The sequence below is a fragment of the Pelodiscus sinensis genome, chromosome 1, assembly GCF_052426305.1.
Source record: "Pelodiscus sinensis isolate ZL-2025 chromosome 1, ASM5242630v1, whole genome shotgun sequence".
Lineage (NCBI taxonomy): Eukaryota > Metazoa > Chordata > Testudines > Trionychidae > Pelodiscus > Pelodiscus sinensis.
In genome coordinates this window covers 240,560,564-240,580,139 of record NC_143052.1, presented here as the reverse complement: position 1 = coordinate 240,580,139, position 19,576 = coordinate 240,560,564, and the positions used below count along the sequence as shown (strand labels likewise).

Sequence of the window (19,576 nt, the reverse complement as noted above, 5' to 3'; positions counted from 1 at the left end):
GCTGGGCATCTGGCCAACAACAGGAATTACATCTGCGTACAAGCTATAAACTCAAGATTAGAAACAAGGAATATTGTGTCTTGCTATGGAATTTAGGCAATGTCTATACTACATACTATTTGTGGCAGTGCATAGGGTATTCATGTAATATGGTGCAGTGAAAAGCTGGCTGTGTCACCACTGCAGCGTGTAGCCACACATGTCAATTAAAGATTCTAGAAGAAGGAAGAGAGCAGGTGGGTCATTTTCCCCATTGTCGCTCCCCTGCCAGAGACGTTCCTCATAGGGGTGAGTCTTTTCTAGCAGAAAGGAAAGGCTCCAACATTAGGCAGGCAACAGGACACTACGCCTCTAAAAATAGCAGTGTAGAGTGGGCAAACAGCAAGCATATAGGGTGCATATTTGAGTACCCACACTCTTCAGGTGTGTCTTTACTCACTTAAACTATACCTCATAGGCTATTTGACTATTTATTCCTATGCTAGTGAGGATTATGTGGGTTAGGGTTGCCAATTCCCCAGGATTGTCCTGGAATCTCCAGGAATTAATCTTTAATTAAAAATTGTCATCTGATGAAACCTCTAGGAACGTGTCCAATCAAAATTGGCAATCCTACCATGGGTATGTATGACATATGCTGCCAAAAGAAGCATTCAGTCAGTGTTGATACATCTTTAGATATAGCTTATTGGAATATTTATATTCTATACCAATATGTCCCAGAAGCAAAGAAGGTAACTCTCCTAAATTTTACCAATAGAAAATAGTAATATCTTCAATATATAGAGTACTTTTTCATCTCATATGATCCCAGATTCTTTAAAAATAATAACTTTAGACTTATAAAGCTCCTTTCATCTAAAGATCTCAAAGTACTATAGATGGGTAAAGTATTATTATTCCAAGTGTACAGGAAGGGAACCAGAAGTTCAAGAAGAACATAAAACTTCTTCAAAGTCAGTAGCAAAGCTGTGAATATACCTAGATCTCCTAACTCCCTTTCTCCCCTCGTCCTTCTTCCCTTTTTTGAAGATGGGCACTACATTTGCCTTTTTCCAATCATCCGGGATTTCTCCCAATCTCCATGACTTTTCAAAGATAATGGCCAAAGGCTCCTCAATGACATTTGCCAACTCCCTCAGTATCCTCGGATGCATTAAGTCTGGACCCATGGATTTGTGTACGTTTAGCTTTTCTAAATAGTTCCTAAGCTGTTCTTTACCCGCCAAGGGCTGTCCATCTTCATCCCATCTTGCATCACTTAGCACATTAGTCCGGGAGCCCACCTTGTCTGTGAATACAAAGGCAAAGAAAGCATAGAGTACTTCAGCTTTCCCCACATCATCTGTCACTAGGTTACCTCCTTCATCCAGTAGGGGCCGCACAACCTCTCTGATCACCTTCTTCTTGTTAACATGCCTGTAGAAACCTTTCTTGTTATCCTTCACATCCTTAGCCAGTCGCAATTCCATTTGTGCTTTCGCCTTCCTGATAACCCCCTGGCATTCTCGAGGTATACATTTAAACCCCTCCCTGGTCATTTGTCCAAGTTTCCTTTTTTGTAAGCTTCCTTTTTGTTCTTAAGTTCACCAAGGATTTCCCCTGTAAGCCAATCCGGTCTCCTACCATGTTTGCCTCTGCTATGCGTCGGGATGGTTTCTTTCTGTGCCTTCAATAAGGCTTCTTTAAAATACTGCCAGCTGTCCTGGACTACTTTCCCCTTCATGTTAGCATCCCAAGGGATTCTGCCTATCAGGTCTCTGAGGGAGTCAAAATCTGCTTTTTTGAAGTCCAAGGTTTGTATTTTACTACTCTCTTTTCTTCCTTTGGTCAGGATCCTGAACTCTACCATCTCATGATCACTGCTTTCCAGGTTGTCACCCATCTCTACTTCCCCTATTAGTTCCTCCTTGTTTGTGAGCAGAAGGTCAAGCTGTGCGCGGCCCCTGGTCAGATCCTTCAGCACTTGTGTCAAGAAGTTATCCCCAACATTCTCCAAAAACTTCCTGGATTGCCTGTGTACTGCCGTATTGGTTTCCCAACAGATGTCAGAGTGATTAAAGTCTCCCATAGGAACCAGGGCCTGCAATCTGGAAGCTTCTCTCAGTTGTCCGAAGAAAGCCTCATCTACCTCATCCATCTGATTTGGTGGCCTGTAGCAGACACCAACCACAACATCATTGCTGTTGTTTGCACCTCTGAACTTAACCTATAGAGACTCAACAGGTTTTTCTCCCTCTTTATACTGGAGTTCAGAGCAATCATAGTGCTGTCTTACATATAGTGCAACTCCTCCTCCTTTTCTCCCTCTGCCTGGTCTTCCTGAACAGTCTATACCCTTCCATGACAGTGCTCCAGTCATGCGAGTCATCCCACCAACTCTCTGTTATCCCAATTAAATCATATTTCTTGGACTGGGCTAGGGCCTCCAGTTCTTCCTGTTTGTTGCCCAGGATTCTCGTATTAGCGTACAAACACCTCAGGTAACCAGTTGATCGCCCTATCCTCTCCATTCGAAACAGGGGTCCTCCTTTCTTGCTCGTTCCTCTCTGCATTTCTTCCCGGTATCCAATTTTACCACTCCCCTCAGGGTTTTGGTCACCGTCCCCCGACGAACCTAGTTTAAAGCCCTCCTCACTAGGTTTGTAAGCCTGCCTGCGAAGATGCTCCTTCCTCTCTTCGTTAGGTGGATCCCATCTCTTCCTAACAATCCTTGTGCCCGGAACAGAGTCCCATGGTCGAAGAAACCAAAGCTCTCTCTGCAACACCACCTGCGCAACCACGCATTTACGTCCTCAATTCGACGATCCCTGCCCAGTCCTTTCCCTTCAACAGGGATGATGGACGAGAGCACCACTTGTGCTCCGAATTCTTGGATCCTTCTTCCCAGCGCTACTTAATCCGCAGTAACCTGCTCAAGGTCATTCTTGGCCGTATCGTTAGTTCCCACGTGGAGAAGCAGGAAGGGGTAGCGATCTGAAGGTTTGATCAGTTTGGTAAGCCTCTCAGTCACATCCTGAATGCGAGCTTCCAGTAAGCAGCACACCTCTCGAGATTCCAGATCCAGAAGGCAGAGGGATGGCTCAGTCCCTCTTAGGAGGGAGTCCCCGACCACCACCACCCGTCATTTTCTTTTGGGGGTGCTGGCCGTGGAACCCCCATCCCTAGGACTATGCATCCCAGGCCTTCCAGTAGATGGTGTTCCCTTCCGGTTTTCCTTACCACAAGCTTTAAGAACCAGACCACACTGCTTCCCAGAAAAGAAAACAGCAAAACTACACAACAGTTCAGGATAGAAAGGGGAAAATGAGCAGAGTGGGTATTTGGGCAGAATGCAAGGGTTAGTTTTCTCCCAAGCCTATGTACTTTATCTTTGAGCAGCTGCTTACTGAACAACAGTAACTAAATATTGTTACGTATGCATTTGTTAAGTGTGCAGTATTTAGTCTTTAGTTCTAATGCAGGAGTCAGCAAGCTACAACCCATGTTCCATAAGTGGCATGCAAAATGATTTTCAGTGGCACTCACGATGTAAGTAGGGAGGGGGAGAAAGCCTGAGATCCGGCATGTGGGGAAAACATGCTCACCCACCCCCTGGCTCTGTGCACTGCCATTTCCTTTCCCCCGGCTGGGACAGGCTCGCACTAGCGCGGCACAGCGCAGCAGCAATGGCCTCCCTACCCCCACCCCGAGAACGGAGGCAGGTCCCTGGGCACTTTGCTGGTAGGCAGCTGTGGTGGCTTCCAGTGGCATGGGGTTTCTGGAGTCCAGAGCATTCTTCGAGACCTAGCGAGTCCCCACCACTCACTGGAGCTGCCCCACCATCATGCACCTCCTTTCTCCCCCCACGGGGCCCTGGTCCGACTGCACCATTTCCTCCTCCATCTCCCAGTGGCTGCTTGTTGTTGCAGAGGTCGCCACCGCTGCTGCCGGGGGTGGGGGTCACCAGGTCCGAGGCAAAACCTGATGGAGCTGCTCCTGGACCTTGGCACCTTGGAGCTGCCGCTTCAGCTGCCTAAAGCCCAGCTGGGGTGCTGCAAGGCGGGGCATGCTCGGGCTCAGCAGGAGCTCTCCATGTGCTGCCACTCTCTCTCCTCCCACGCCTCCCCCACCCCACTGGGGGAGCGGCAGCACATGGAGCTGCTGGCTCTGCTGCTCTCCACTGCAAACTAGCTCTGGCAGGAAAGGTCTCCCTCACTCACTCCCCTCCCCGCGCCAAGACCCCGCACCTCCAGCTTGCTCCAACACCCCCCCTCCTGGCCACACACTGCATGCTCCCTTACTCCTGTTCCCTCCACCTGGCCAGACATCCTACTCCCAGCCTGCTTCTGCACCCCACCTCCTGCCCAGATCCTATACCCTATCCCTATCCTACTCGCAGGCAACAATGTCTCACACACTGAACTCCTCATTTTTGTCCCTCTTCCAGAGCCTAACGGAGTCCATAAAATCTACTAAATCTGGAACCTAAGAAAAGTAAATCTGGCCTATGGGAAGCCCTGAACCTAAGTCCTCTCTGTCCCTTCTCCTAACTCCGTGAGGCTGGAGCACCAGAGGAGTGAAGTATCTTAGTTGGGGGCCACATCAGTGAAAGTTTGGGGCTTTTGGGGCATCTGCTCCCTGCTCTGGACTCTGGGGAGGGAAGGGGAGACTTCACACACTGACCCCACACCCCAGCAAAATCTCTCAACTCCAACTGGCCAGTTTCCAGCCAATAGAAGCTGAGAAATTTGGCTGGGGGGCAGGAGCAGCATGTGAAGCCTCCTCCCTCCCTCCCACAACTCTCTGCTAGGGCAGAGCCACGTGGAGCAGTCAGCCATTTTGATCAGCCTAGGACTGCAGCAGGAAGGGGGCCTGCCTCAGGTTTCTGCAGGACTGATGACTGGGAGCCACCTAGGCAAGTGCCTCCCAGCCAGAGCCTGCCTCTGGAATCCCCCACCACCTCTCTTCCCCCAACTATCTGTTCCAGGCCATCACCCCCTCACCACCCAAACCCTCTGTACCTCCCCTCTCCAATACAATACAATATAACTTTGTATTTAACACTTTGAAGCATTCTTAGCCTATTTTAAACCATTCAACATACTAACAGTTTCTGAACTTCCTCTTTCACATTCCAAACCCATGAATAATTGTGACATATGGCCAGAAAGGGGTAAGCAACTGACTGGTTAATGATCCAGAGTCAACCTTAAGACACATGGTAGAAAGGTATATACATAGAAATTAAAGCCATTCTCAGTTAGGTAGACTAGGCTAGAACTTTGAAAATTAAAAGTGATACTAATTGTGTGTATTTACTTACATATTGTTAGATATTAATCATGTAAACAGACAATTCATGTCTATTACTATAGCTGTTGATTCAGAGATCAAAAGTGAATATTAACATTTAGATGAATCTTGGGTGGCAATTTCATTGTCTATATTTATCACTGAAGTTTGTGGTAAACTGCTTAATGTATAAATTACCTTATGTTAATCTGTATAATTTATTACCATGGTGTTTGGAAAACGGAAGCTTACATCAAAAGTCTATTGTTCACCCAGGACTTAGCTGGTTTGGTTTGGTTTGGTTGGTTTTCTTTTGTTTTTGTTTTTTTATTGGATTTTTTTGCTATCTTTTAAGGTCAATTAAAATTCTAAGAGACTACACATCAAACATATATTTCTAACATATTAATCTGAACATCTTCTAAACAAGAGTGAAGTTTCACAGAACTGATCTTGGGCTCTGTGTTATTATTCTTCCCTAACGGCATGTCTATACAGCAGGGCTAAAGCCAAAATAAGCTACACAACTTGAGTACGTCAATTGCGTAGCTTAAGTCAAAATAGCTTATTTCAGCTTTTGGTGCTGTCTACACAGCAGGAAGTCCGAATAAGAGCATTCTTCCTCCGACTTCCCTCACTCCTTGTAAAATGGGGTTATATGAGTCAGAGTAAGAAGTTCTCCAGCTTGACATCATTTTGACATTATGTTGAAATAACTGCTTGCTGTGTAGACATGGACTATGTTACTTTGGAATAACGTTAGTTATTCCGAAATAACACTGCTGTGTAGACATAGCCTAATTAAAAAATACAGGTGGAATCTCTCTGGTCCAGTACCCTCAAGACCTGACAAGTGCCAAAACAGAGAATTTGCTGGACTATGAGAGATCAATATTGTCTAGAAGCCTTACCAACACTTCCACTGATTACTGGTCTATTAGAAGACATTTAGGAGTAAATTAGAGCTAAATAACAGTACAGAACCTGGGAGCTAGGACTGGTGGCTATAAACAAACTTTATGGGACTGCAGGAAACTTGGCCACACCCATAATAAGTGGACATTCATCTAAGTAAAATCATTGCAGACCACGGATGTTGCTAGACTAGAGAGCGCCAAACTAAGAAGTTCAACCCATATGTTTATGATGCTTCATTTCGATTACTGCATCTCTCAATTTAGGAAGATATTAAATAGGAGCAATTAAAAAATTAGCTGTGATTCATCACACAATTAAAAATGTAATCACAATTAACTGTGCTGTTAAACAATCTTAGAAAACCATTTATTTAAATATTTTGCATGTTTTCAATATTTTCAAATATATTGATTTAAATTACTACATAAAATACAAAGTGTAGAGTGCTGCCTGTGTATTTATTTTATTACAAATATTTGCACTGTAAAGAGGCAAAAAATAATATTTTTCAATTCACCTCATATAAGTAATACCGTATAATCTCTTTAGTGTGAAAGTGCAACTTACAAGTATGTAAACCCTCATGAATGCCACATCCTCCAGAATGGTGGCCAATGCAAGAAGGGATATACAAATCTTTAGTGAATCTATCACAAACTTATTGTGGCTTCAGCTACAACAGTGCTGTGTGAACATCTGTACTCACCTCCAGGTGATATTGTAAATAAGAGGCAAGCAGCAGTATCTCCCAGAAATATAAACAAACTTATTCATCTTAGAGATTGGCTGAACAAAAATTAGGGCTGAGTGAACTTGTAGGCTCTCAAGTTTTACATTGTTTTGTTTTTGAGTGCCGTTATGTAACAAAAAAATCCCTACAATTGTAAGCTGCACTTTTACGACAAAGATCACACTACAATATACGAGGTGAAATGAAAAATATTATTTTTTTTGTCTGCCATTTTTACAGAACAAATATTTGTAATAAAAAATAATATAAAGTGAGCACTTTATATTTTATGCTGTAAATGAAATCAATACATTTGAAAATGTCAAAAACATACAAATATATTTAATAAATTCCAATCTTATTGCTTAATAGTACAATTAAAACAGCAATTAATTGTGATAAAAATTAATCATGATTAAAAAATTAGAGTTAATTGTGTGAGATAACTTTGATTAATTAACAGTCTTACAATTAACCTGTAAAAAAATGTGATTGGCACTTGAAATCAGAAAATGACAAATCTAAAGCAATGACTAAAATAAGAAACCATTTCAAAATATTTTGCAAGACAGCCAAGTTGTCAAAGGCTGTAAATGTTGTATGCAGTGTTATCATAGCAATGTTAGTCCCAAGTATAAGAGAGACAAGGTGGATGAATTAATATATTTTATAGTATCAACTTCTGTTGGTGAGAGAGACAAGCTTACACTGAACTCTGTGTGAATTCATTCAGGAGCATAATGTTGTCTTCATTCACTCACATAGCTGTTATTAGGGCATTTAGTGCATTGGATGACATATACCACATGTTGTGATAAACCAGTAACAACTACTGTGGATGAAACAAGACAAACACTATGTTCTTGAATGAATTCACATAGGAAAATGATAAAATCACTTGTGGGTAAATATTTTTCACAAAGCGATCACTCTTGCTTCTTAGTCCTCATCCTCAAAGGAAACCTACTCAAACACCTTCAAAAGATGAACCCATGAGCTTAAATACATACTTTTGCTAGACTCTAAAAATCATGGACTGAATAGAGATATTGGATTTATGGCTTATTACTACTATCTAAAACTCATTGGCTACGTCTACTCTGCAGGCTTTTTGAGCAATGCGCAAAAACTTGCCGGGTGTCTACACTGCACACACGTTCTTGCGCAAGTAAATTTACAGTACTGCATCAGAAAACAGGGCTTCTTCCGGAAGAGTTATTCTCTCCCCATGAGGAAGAAGCCCTCTTGCGCAAAAGCTCTTCCACAAGAAGGCAGTGTAGACAAGGCAACATGATTTTCTTGCGCAAGAAACCCCTATGGCTAAAATGGCCATCAGAGCTTTCTTCCACAAGAGAGCGTCCACACTGCCATGGACGCTCTTGCACAAAAGCACATCTCTTGCACAAAAACACATGGCAGTGTGGACGCGCTCTTGTGGAAGACCTTTTGCACAAGAACTCCTGCACAAAACAGTTCTTGCACAAGAAGCCTGCAATGAAGACGTAGCCCTTAAGTTTTCTCCTACCACCAGCCTCCCCTCTCCACTTCTTACCCCTGTGACTGGAGTGATGCTCACAGGTCACTTCACTTTCAATGGTCCCTTGAAAGATGTGAAATTAACTACTTATGCTAAACAATCTACTTCACCTTGGATTTATCTAGGACACTCTCAGTACATTTCTGAGACCTGAAGAAGAGCTCTGTCTAAGCTCAAAAGCTTGTCTCTCTCACCAACATAAGTCTGTCCAGTAAAAGGTATTACCTCACCCATCTTGTCTCTCTAAAAGCTGTAACAAAACCAAATGAGATATAATTCTGCTCTTCATAGTCAGACGACAAAAGGAATAATTCTAAGCAGTTTTGTAGTATCTGTTGTTTAATACAGATAGAGATGCTACATTTTGTTTTCAGGAAAGCTCCACAATCAGCTGCATCAGCAGCTTTAAGGAGGATTATTCTCCCCTACTGCTTTCTTTAAAAAGGAGATTAGTTCAGACTTTCTTTCACTATAATGAACCTTGTAAGTATCAGGAACACTGCATTGATTTCAAAAGATAAAACTGTAAGGTCATTCAAGAGGCTAAACAAACAGTTTCATGGAAACACTTCTGCTCAGGCGCTCATTAGCAGGAGCAGGGGAAAACTGCAGTCCTTAATCAGAAAAGCTAGAGTGTGACGAAGTGTTGGGAACAATATTACTCTCTACCAAATTCAATGCATAAAAAGTTCCAAGGAAGCTGCATAACAGTGAGTAAAATGAAAAAAAAAAGTATTGGTCACTCAAGATGATGAGGATTAGAATGCAACAGTGTGCCTGAACAGTAAAAGATTCCTTACTGTACTGTGCATTGCATTGATTACTGGGGAGGCAACTTACTAGAAAGGTATTCATTTATATTAACAATTAACACTCAATCCCTTCCAATTGTACACACAGCCTACATATTCCCTTGAGCCTGTAAAAACTACCCAGAAACTCTCATCTTCCCCTCCCTACCATACAGTTCATTGCTGTTTGTTACAAACACAGATCTGCAATGTCTTGTTTTCATTTAGACTGTAAGTTCGTAATAGCAAAAAATGTCTTTTTCATTGTATGTTCATAGACCTTTTTCAGAGGCTGATTTTGCAGCAGGAGCCATCCAGGCATAAAGATCCTCACAGTCGTATGTGGAGCCCTCTGCAGAAGTCCATTAATGTAGAATATTTCCAACTCAAAATAATACATTCAGATGATTATGGGAAATTTATATTTTAAAATGATCTAATAAATTATAAATATCCTTTTTATTTGTAAAATTGTTAACATTTGATCACAAAAATAGTTGTTCTGATATCATGAATTATAAAGGGTATGTTTGAAATGTAAATGATAGTATGTACAAAAATAGAGGATAGTTGCCTTTTCAAGAAAACTGGGCTCTTCAAATTGTGAAATCATTATTAAATATCTGAACATGGCAAGTGGACACAGTTAAGTAAAGGAACCTATCGTCCCCAAAGCATTTCCAAACATACTTCACCATAAAGTTCCAAAATTTAATTTACAGAAAACAATTCATGGAATTTCCTATCATTTCCTGAAAGCACAACCTTAAAACCTTAGCATGGGTCTCAAAGAATAGCCCAATCACTTTTCTCAGAAAAAGGAAAAAAAATAATTGAAATACCCACTGTAGTCCTTAATCAGAAAAGCTAGAGTGTGACCAAGTGTTGGGAACAATATTACTTTCTACCAAATTCAATGCATAAAAAGTTCCAAGGAAGCTCCATAATTTTCTGTACCACCGTAGGTCAATTCTGGCCTCTTTGCAGCCAGCCTCTAGGCTCCCCTAGGGAGACCACCAGCCATCTGGGCTCCCTGCACCCAGGCTGCCGGCCCTGCTCTATTCCCAGCCCCAGTTGAGCTCCTGGCTGCCAGTCCCCTGGCCACTAGCCCAGCTCTGACGCCAGCCAGGCCCCCCTGCTGCTGGCCCCTCTGCCCAGCTCCAATTCCAGCCCTGACCAGGCTACTGGCCACTGGACCCCAGCCTGCCAGACTGGCTCTTCTTCCAGCCCCAGCCAAGCTCTGGCCACTGGCCTCCTGACTGGGCTCCATTCTTGGTCTGGCTCCGCTTCTGGTCATTGGACCACTCAGCTCTCAGGCTTCCCCCTTCCATGCTGTGCTCCCAGCCACCTGCTTATCTTCCACCCCCTCTCCCAGGTGGCCCTCCACTCCCTGCAGCCAGGGCTCTCTGGCCCAGCAACATCCATGGTCCTACTGGACCCCGGATGTTGCTGAACCAGAGAGGTTCAACCTATAGTATTAACTTTAAATGTAGTGCTAATAGACTAAGTAAGTATTTCCTAACTCATAACTCCTACATCACAGAAGAGAGATAGGTCTAGATCCATAGCAGCAGCCAAAGGTGCTGGAACTAGGGAGACTGGGAGTGCTGCCTCACCCTCTGGTTTGAAGTGGTTTCCATTATACAGGTTTACAGTAAGGATGTTAAATTTTGATTAATTAACTAATTGAATAGTCAATGGGATTTCCATTGATTATTTGATTAGTCAATAAGGACCTCCCTGTTCTGCCTTTGAAATGTAAAAGACCCCCTGCAGGGGCCCTTGTGAATTTCAAAGATTGAGTCCTGCTGACTCTGGGCTGCAAGCGGGTGCTTCTGCTTTGAAATGTACAAGAGCCACAAGCGAGGACTCTGAGTCCCCTGCTGGCTCCAGGTTCCTTGCAGCGCTTCCTTTTTTGAAATGCACAAGAGCCCCAGCCGGCACTCTTGTACATTTCAAAGTTGGCTGCTGCTGCGCCCCTGCCTCCTCCTACAGAGCTGAAGCTGGAGCTGGAGGAAACCGGCTGTTAAGTTGGCTCCCTGCAGCACCCCCTCGCCTTCCCCTCCCCTTGCTGCCTCTTTGTGATAGAGGCAGAAAGGGGAGGGGAGTAACTAGTCAACTAGTGTGTCGACTATACAATAAGCTTTTACTTATTGGATAGTCAACTAGTCAATTAGTTGCTTTCATCCCTAGTTTATAGTTTGGTTAAATGGCTCTCAGCAACTCCGCTACAGAAATTATTCCAGCAGCCCTGATTACAGCTGAGATATACCCGGTGGAGATGGAAGGGCTAAACAAAAGTGGTGCTGAACCCCCTCTCATCCCGTTTCAGTACTTCAATCTGGAAGCCACACTGGTTTATGGCATAATTTAAAGCAGTGTCAGGGCTGTTCTAAAGTTATGTCGTCTAGCAGTGGCTCTCAGACTTTCCAACCAACTGACTAACTCTTTCAGGAATCAGGGTACACAAGACAAATGAATGTTCCACCTCACTTAAAAACTACTTGCTTACAAAACCAGACATAAAAATAGAAAAGTGTCACAGTCAGGGCTCGACAAATAAAACAATCTACTCACCCGTGGCGAGTAGATTGCAACCCGGAAGAGCTGGGTTCGGGCGATCTGCGGATGCGCAGATTGCTGGACAGCGCGGCTGGCGACCGGGACTCGCCGCGGTTCGGCGAGCCCTGGTCACAGTACACTATTACTGAAAAATTGCTTGCTTTCGCATTTTAAACATGTAATTATAAAACAGATTGAAATGTGCTTTATTTATATACCATTGTATATAGAGAAATACAAAAGTTTGTGTGTGATGTTATAGTGTGTACTGACTTTGCTAGTGCTTTTAAAGTAACCTATTATAAAATTAGGCAAACACCTAGATGAGTTGATGTACCCTACAGCCTGCAGCCCCACTGGGAAATTCTGGCAGCCAGGTATCAACAAGGCACAGAGATACCCCAACTTGCCCCCATGCCATGGCTGAGTGAGATGACAGAGCTTCTATGTCAGTTCAATATCACCTACGGATCATCTTTACACAAAGGATATTCTCCCAGTCAGGGAACCAGCACAATGACTCAAAGCAAAGTAGTCAGAGTACAATTCTCCATAGCCCTGCACTCTGCATAGTCACTTACACCAACGCAAAGTAGCGTGACACACCACCAAATCAGAATTCTTCATTCACACCAGATGAGAATCGACTCCCATAGGAGCCTGATCTTATTCCTATTACATGATAGTACATTGAAAAAAAATCCTTTCATTTCAGTGGGAGCAAGACTGGGCACATACAGTTGCTATAGACATTATTAGCAACTTAGGAGTGAAGAAATAATGATTTAGAACATCTTTGCTCAAAACACAGAGAAGATTACAATTCATTCCCTAAGCTACCACAGAGCATGGCAAAATATGCCTTTGTTTAACACTGTGACAGCCTGCTGTGTGACACATCTAAACGACACTTACTTTCAGCACATTTAAACAGCAAGTTGCTACGGCAATGATTACAAGTCATGTCACTATTTTAAAATGTGCACAGAGTGGGGTGGAGTGTGACTAAGTTTAGAAAACCACATGTACCTGGAAATCTAATTATAGAGACAAATCAAACTGGCAGGATTAACATGAGATATCCTCTTGAACATGTGAAATCATAATGCAGTATGTATTTTAAACATTTTAGAATGGCCCTTTTCCTGTTCGATTACATCTTTCACATTCAAGTAACCATTCCATTTTCTTGTCTCAAAAACTATCCTCAGAGACCAGTCATTAAAATGGTGAGGCAAGGTGACAGTGAAAAGGCTAGTTTTAGAATGAAGTCTTAAGCCAATGAATAAGACCAACAGCCACAGAAAACAAGTTCTGCATTCTCTATAAACTAATATCAATAGAGAGGGAAATACAACATACTTTCCCATGTTGGAATGTAAACGTCCATGGAAACAACCATCAACCTCAACACACACTGCCAAGACCTTGGTAACAGCATAGCCAAAGTAATATTTTCCAGTCTCTCTACTGACAGTTTGTCATTCCCCCATTGAGAACTTTACTTTGAGTTTCTCAAATCTACTCTGAGTGCTAACTTCAAAAGTCACTCTTAGTTCGAAAAAAAGCCACAACAGACAACATACATGAAACAGCAATGATCTCCCAAAGGCTGACTGGATTTTTTCCTTCCTCTAAAGGGAGAGAAAGAGGAATAGGAAGTAGCTGTGTGCAGGGCGACTGAGAACAAGGGAAGTTTGTAGATACAGGGTACTGGGAAATATGACGATCAGAAGCCTGTGTGCGAGCAACAAGGGAATGTATAGCAAGAAGTTTGTATCTCCGTGATCAGGGCTAAGAAGGGGTGTCCAAGAGAGGGTGAGGGCGCAGGGAAGCAGGTGCAGTCTAGGAATGAGTGATCAGGGTGAGAGTTGTGTGGAAATAGATAAGGGCACAAGGACACGGGGGAGATAAGCCAGTCTATGGGGAGCAGGCAGGGCAGATGAGTGAGGTATGGGGGCATAACTCTGAGGAGGGGACAGAGCAGGAGGCTGGGGGTGCGAGGAGCCCCGAGGAGGGGGCAGAGCTGGGGGCGCAGGGAGCCCCAAGGAGGGGGCGGGTTGGGGGCAGGGGCCGTGCCCCAGGCGCTGCAGAGCTGAGGCAGAGGTTCGTACCCACCTTTCCCAACAGGGCGCTCCGGCTGGCGGCGGCCGCGCTGGGGGAGCCGGTGGCCGCCGCGGGGTGACAAGCGGGCGACGCCGCTGAGTCGCTTCCACCGCTGCCGGGGGCGGCGGCCGCCGCCGCGCTGCCCTGCGCCGTAGGGCTGCCGCCGCCGCTGCCTCCCCGGGGCCGCTGGCGGATGCCGTCCAGCAGCCGGACCAGCAGGATGTTGGCGGGCAGCTCGTCCACCCCGCAGCCCACCAGGATGCGGCACTCGGGGCAGCGCAGCTCGTGGCGGGAGCTGACGATGCTCTCCAGGCAGCGGCGGCAGAAGGTGTGCTGGCAGGGCAGCGCCTTGGCCGTGGTGTCCAGCCGCTCCAGGCACACGGAGCACTCCAGCAAGTCCAGCAGGGACGACTCGTCCATCGCCGCCTCCCCTGCCGCCGCTTCGCCGCCTCCCCGCCGCGCCTCCGCTCGCCGCTTGGCTGCGGCTGCCTCGGGCGCGCACCGCCGGGACGCCCCCAGGAGCATCTAGAGCCGCAGCGGCCGCCGCGCCGCACGGCGGCCCGGGCTCCCCACGAGCGGCCTGTCAGCAGGAGCCATCAGGGCGGCGGCGGCCGCGCAGAGCCGGGCGCGCTGGCGGCAGCAAGTGAATCACCGCCTCGAGCAGCAGGGGGTGCAGCTCCGCCCGGCCGCCGGGCCCGCAGAGAGCGCGGGGCACGGCCGAGCTCAGGCCGCCGGGCTCCCTCTGCCCGCGCCCTTGCAGCACAGTTGTCCCGCGAGGGAATCCTGGGGCGAGAGCAATCCCGGCAGCATGGAGCTGGAGGAGGGCACCTGTTTCCAGCGGTCTCCCTGCAACCCGTCGTGTGCGATCAGCCGCTGGGATGGGGCATGGCGCATCCGGGGAGCCGGCTTAGCGCACCCAAGCCTCGCTGGAAACTCTGGGGCTGGCCAGGAGGGCAGGGGAAAGAGGCAGAGCAGACCCCCCCAGGGAGGACTTCAGCACTTCGTCTGACCCGCTGCTGCTCCTCGCCAGGCGGCCCCTCCTCTGCTGCCCCATGGCTCGCTGTAACCCGATCTCAGCAGGTCTCTCGTCCGCCCCCTGCCTTATTGAACAGTGCCACCCCCCTCCTCCGGAACAGCACAAATAACAGCGCGGAGAGAGGCTGCCCAGGCGCACATCCGCCTGGGGAAGAGGAGAGTTAATGGGATCCAAGCAAGACCACTTTACCCAGGCATTTTACAGACTCCTTTCACAAGAAAACGGGGGACAGCCCCGCCTGTCCCCTCCCTGACTCAGGCACAGAAGTGCTCTCCCGCAATCGGCTCAGATACTCGGCCTGGAAAATTCATAAAGTTGTGTCGCTTCGGCTGGCTTTAGTTTTCTGCTGGGGTCACCAGCAGGCCCACTGGCTCTGCCTTCCTGCCTCGGAGGAAGACTGGCCAGTGATCAACAGCCCAGGGGTGCTGCTGCCAAGAAAGGAGACGGGCTGGAGGGTGCAGTCAAACTGACAGCGCCGCTAGCAATGTGCCGCGAACGCTCCATCTGCAGGGAATGCGCTCCACACGCCACCGCATATCATCCATCCGCGATCCCTACACGCGACAGAGCCGGCCGACTCACTTCCCGTCCTCCAGCACCGGCCAGTCATGCAGGGAAAAGGTCAGTTCAGCCCGGATCCAAAGGCAGCCGCTAATGTGTTTGTGCTGTAACAGTGAGCGGTTAAATCCACGTTTCTCACCTAAGCCCTGGTGCAAAACAGCTCTTCTTTCTTCTCCTCCCATTTCAGGGGGGAAGCATTGCGTTCTCCTATCCGACCCCAGGCTCAGGACAGCGTCAGAGCAACGGAAATACGCGCCCCGGAGCAACACGAGATCCTGGAGAAGTTCACAGAAGTTTGTTCCAACTGTGCCTGAAAAAATATATTTCTTGCCGTGGATTGCCCCTTAGTGGACAGTCTCGGACATAACACCTATTGGCATGTTTTGGCTCCACTCTGGTCCAAGTATATGGTGGGGGTGGCCTTGGACAAATTAAGAGCCTAACTTAATATTTCTTAACATTTCATATGAATGAAATCTGTCAGCTAGAGGGATAGCTGGAGAACTGACTTTTAGCATTGGCTCAGTGACAGAATAGGAATGGTTCAGTGATTAGGAAAGACACCAAGGCCAGTCTTCTGAGGTCTCTTCCAGTTCTGATTCTATGATAAGGGGATGGTTGGATGAAATAACATGATCTTGGTAACTAATTGACCATTCATTTCCAGTTGGAAATAGGTCAATGGAGGGATGATAGGAGTTGCTATAGGGAACTTTCTGGGTGTCTGGCTGGTGAGTCTTGCCCACATGCTCAGGGTTTAGCTGATCGCCATATTTGGGGTCAGGAAGGAATTTTCCTCCAGGGTAGATTGGCAGAGGCCCTGGAGGTTTTTCGCCTTCCTCTGTAGCATTGGGCACAGATCACAGCTGAAGGACTCTCTGCATGTTGGGGCCTTCAAAGTATTGGAAGGCTTCAATATCTGAGACATAGGTGAGAGGATTATTCTAAGAGGGGTGGGCGAGATTCTGTGGCCTGCACGGTGCAGGGGGTCAGACTAGATGATCATAATGGTCCCTTCTGACCTTAAAGTCTATGAGTCTATGAGTCCCCCTGCTCCAAGCTCAACTCCATCTGTGAGCCAGAGTGCAAGAACATCAAAGAAGAAACTAACAGAGTCCTACATCACAATAACACAGACCACAGTGATTAGAGCTCCTCTTTGAAAGGTGAGACCCCTGTTGAAATTCTCTCCCTCCTTCAGGGGGAAGCGGAGTCTCCCACATCCCAGTATGTCTACACTATGCAGCCTTTAGTGACAAGGCTGTCTCATCACAGCCCTGTTGCTAAAAGTAAGCATGCGTGCACATTGAGGACACTTTTGTTGACAACATATTTCCACTCCCCAGCAAGAGGGTTTTAGTATGGTGGCAGCAGAATGCTCCTCTGCCAACAAAACAGCATTCACACTTTCACTTGCCATGGCAAAACTTTGTTGTTCATGGAGGGTGAAGGATTAAGCACGCATGAACAAGAGTCTTGTCAATCAAGGGCAAGTGTAGACATAACCTAACAATTGAGCTAAAAGTTATAAGGTGGGCTCCTTCTCTGGGTTTTCAATGGCACCCAATTCAGTAGGTAGCCTCTGAGCTCACCTATAAGATCAGGTCCCACATGTAACATAGTGACTAAATGCCCATCTTAGTCTGCTTTATGACTTGCTCAGTGGCTTACGCAAGAGACAGATGTTCAGATGACTAGAGTGAAGCAGCAATGCATCATAGGGATGTTTAAATGCATTTAATTAAGTAACCGTGTATCAGCTGAAAATTTCAGCAGTTACATGTGAGCGGCAGTCATCTCCTGCCTGTTCCCCCTCCCTCCCAATGGGCTACTGCCTCTGATACAGAGGCAGCAGCGTGGGAAAAGAGGATAGGCTGCTCCCTGGGAGCCAGCTTTTAAGCATACCAGGAGCATGTGTGTAACTATGAAGGCTCATTGGTTAACCATTGTACATGGTTACACTTTGACATCCCTAATGCATATATCCAAAGGCAGAACCATAGGCCCCTAAGAAAATATTACCCAGAAAAATACAAGTGCCAAGTGAGTTCAGGTATCCACAAAGCCAGGGTGGAATTTTGTGGACCACAGTGGAGCCAAAACACGCCTAACCCTAGGACTAAATACTGGTGACTAACTACCTTTGAGGAAAGGCATTAGTATCTGTACTAATAATTCCTGCGATACAATTTCCTTCTTAACAGGCAAGACCTTTGTCCTAACTCAGTAAATCAGTGTTTCTTAAACTTTTAAGACCAAGGAACACCAAACGATAATTTTTTTAATGAGGAACACGAAGGATTTTTTGTTGAGAAAAAAAAAGTTGTGGGGAAAAAGGGTCAGGGGGAAAGTAACTGAGGGAAAAAAAGGTCAGGGAAAAGTTATTGAGCAGAGCAAAAAAAAAAAAAAAAAAAGGTTGCCTGCCATTTTGATTCTTTTGTTCTCCACGGCACACCTCCGACTGCTTCACACCGCAGAACACAGTTTAAGAAACACTGCAGTAAATCATATACTGCTAGTGGTCACTGCTTTTTTTTCTTACACTTCAAATAAAAAGGAACATGTTTTTATGCTTTACTTTATTGCTAACAACCTGGTAATCAAAATCAGAAAAATCTAACAATAATGAGGAACATTTGTTCCCCTTTTAATCTCCCACATAAACAGAGCGTAATGGATTTTGAGGCTCTGGATTCCAGCTACCCAGGCCTTTGGGAAGAGCAGCACATATCCCTTCTCTACATCTTGTGTCTGGAGTGCTGAACAGTACTGAACAAATAGACCCTTGCATGGAAACAGTCCTGCCTCTGGAAATGGGATGCAGCTGGTTTCTCCTTAAGATAAGTGTTCAGTCACACATGGCGCTCCCAGCAGGGACAAAAGAATGAAGCTCTGATTGAATTTCAACACACCTAATCATCAGCCTTGCAGGGTGCTTTAACTGTTCTGGCCTCTGGACAAGCTGGTTACAGCTTTTCTCCCTTTTACCATCCCGGCGGTAAAGTCTCATCAAAAAAGCTAATAGAATGCCAGGGACTATTAGGAAAGGTTATTTTCTGTCTTATAATCCTTTATTATTAACATCATGCTACTATAAAATCTATGTTATGTCCACCTTTTGAATTCTGCATGCAGTTCTGGTTAGCCCATCTGGCAACAAATATATTAGAACTGGAAAAAGTACAGAGTAGGGCAACAAAAATGATTAGGGTTATAGAACCGCATCTCTAGAAACAGAGATTTAAAAGACTTGGACTGTCCAGTTTAGAAAACTGAAAATATAGTCAACTGTTTTTTAAAAAAAAAATAGATAAGTTCATTGAGGATAAGTCCATCACTGGCTATTAACTAAGATGGCCAATGTTCCCTCTAACTTTATGTCTAAGTATGAAATAAATTTTGTTATGAGTTCCAGTATGGAAATGATGTGCAACACATCCATATTGGAGTACATTGCAAAATTCATTCTGCACATGGATGATCTGTGGCAGGGATGGGCTAAGGGGTGAGAGTGAGAGAAGAGGTTCAGGGTTGGGAAAATTGAGGGTTCTGGCAGGGGGCTCAGGCTCTGGGATGGGGCTAGGGATGAGGGGTTTTGGGTTCAGGCTTCCCCGCCCCCAGTCCTATCTCTCCGCAGGAGCTTGAGGCCAGGTGAGAGGCACCTCTTTGTTGGCCATAGCAGCTCCAGTGAGGCTGGACTGGGATGGGGAGGGGAAAAAATCTCTTCCGGCTACGGCAGGCCCATGGTGCTGGGGACAGTGGGGAGAACTGTGAGAAGGTGCCTCTTCCCCAGCCATGGCTCTTCTTTGCTGGGGCCGGAGAACCTCTACCCCAGCTGCAGCAGTTCTCTACTCAGCATCCCTGAGCCCATGTACAAGGCTTATTTGGCAGCTACACAGCCACACAGCTGAGAAAGAATTTATGCTCTGGGCATCCCTAACCACTCTGTCAGAAGCTGGGACTGGATGATAATTGTCCTGTTCCTTCCCTCTGAAGCATCTGGCATTAGTCACTTTCAGAAGATAGGGTACTGGTCTAGGTGGACCTTTGGTCTGACTCCA

At 46.0% G+C, this 19,576-nt stretch overlaps 1 protein-coding gene across 5 annotated transcripts in view; it reads right to left on the bottom strand.

Moving 5' to 3' along the window:
- SH3RF3 (SH3 domain containing ring finger 3) overlaps window positions 1-15,762 on the bottom strand; it is a 397,687-nt gene extending 381,925 nt beyond the window's left edge. For 2 of the 5 annotated variants that reach the window (XM_075918099.2, XM_075918115.2), the window contains exon 1: window positions 13,931-15,760. In XM_075918099.2, the coding sequence (XP_075774214.2) occupies window positions 13,931-14,443 (513 nt within the window). In that variant the 5' untranslated portion in view covers window positions 14,444-15,760. Of the gene's footprint in view, window positions 1-13,930 lie in introns of all 5 variants that reach the window. The other 3 variants (XM_075918091.2, XM_075918106.2, XM_075918083.2) reach the window with 3 other exon arrangements.
- Between the last annotated feature and the right edge of the window lie 3,814 nt (window positions 15,763-19,576).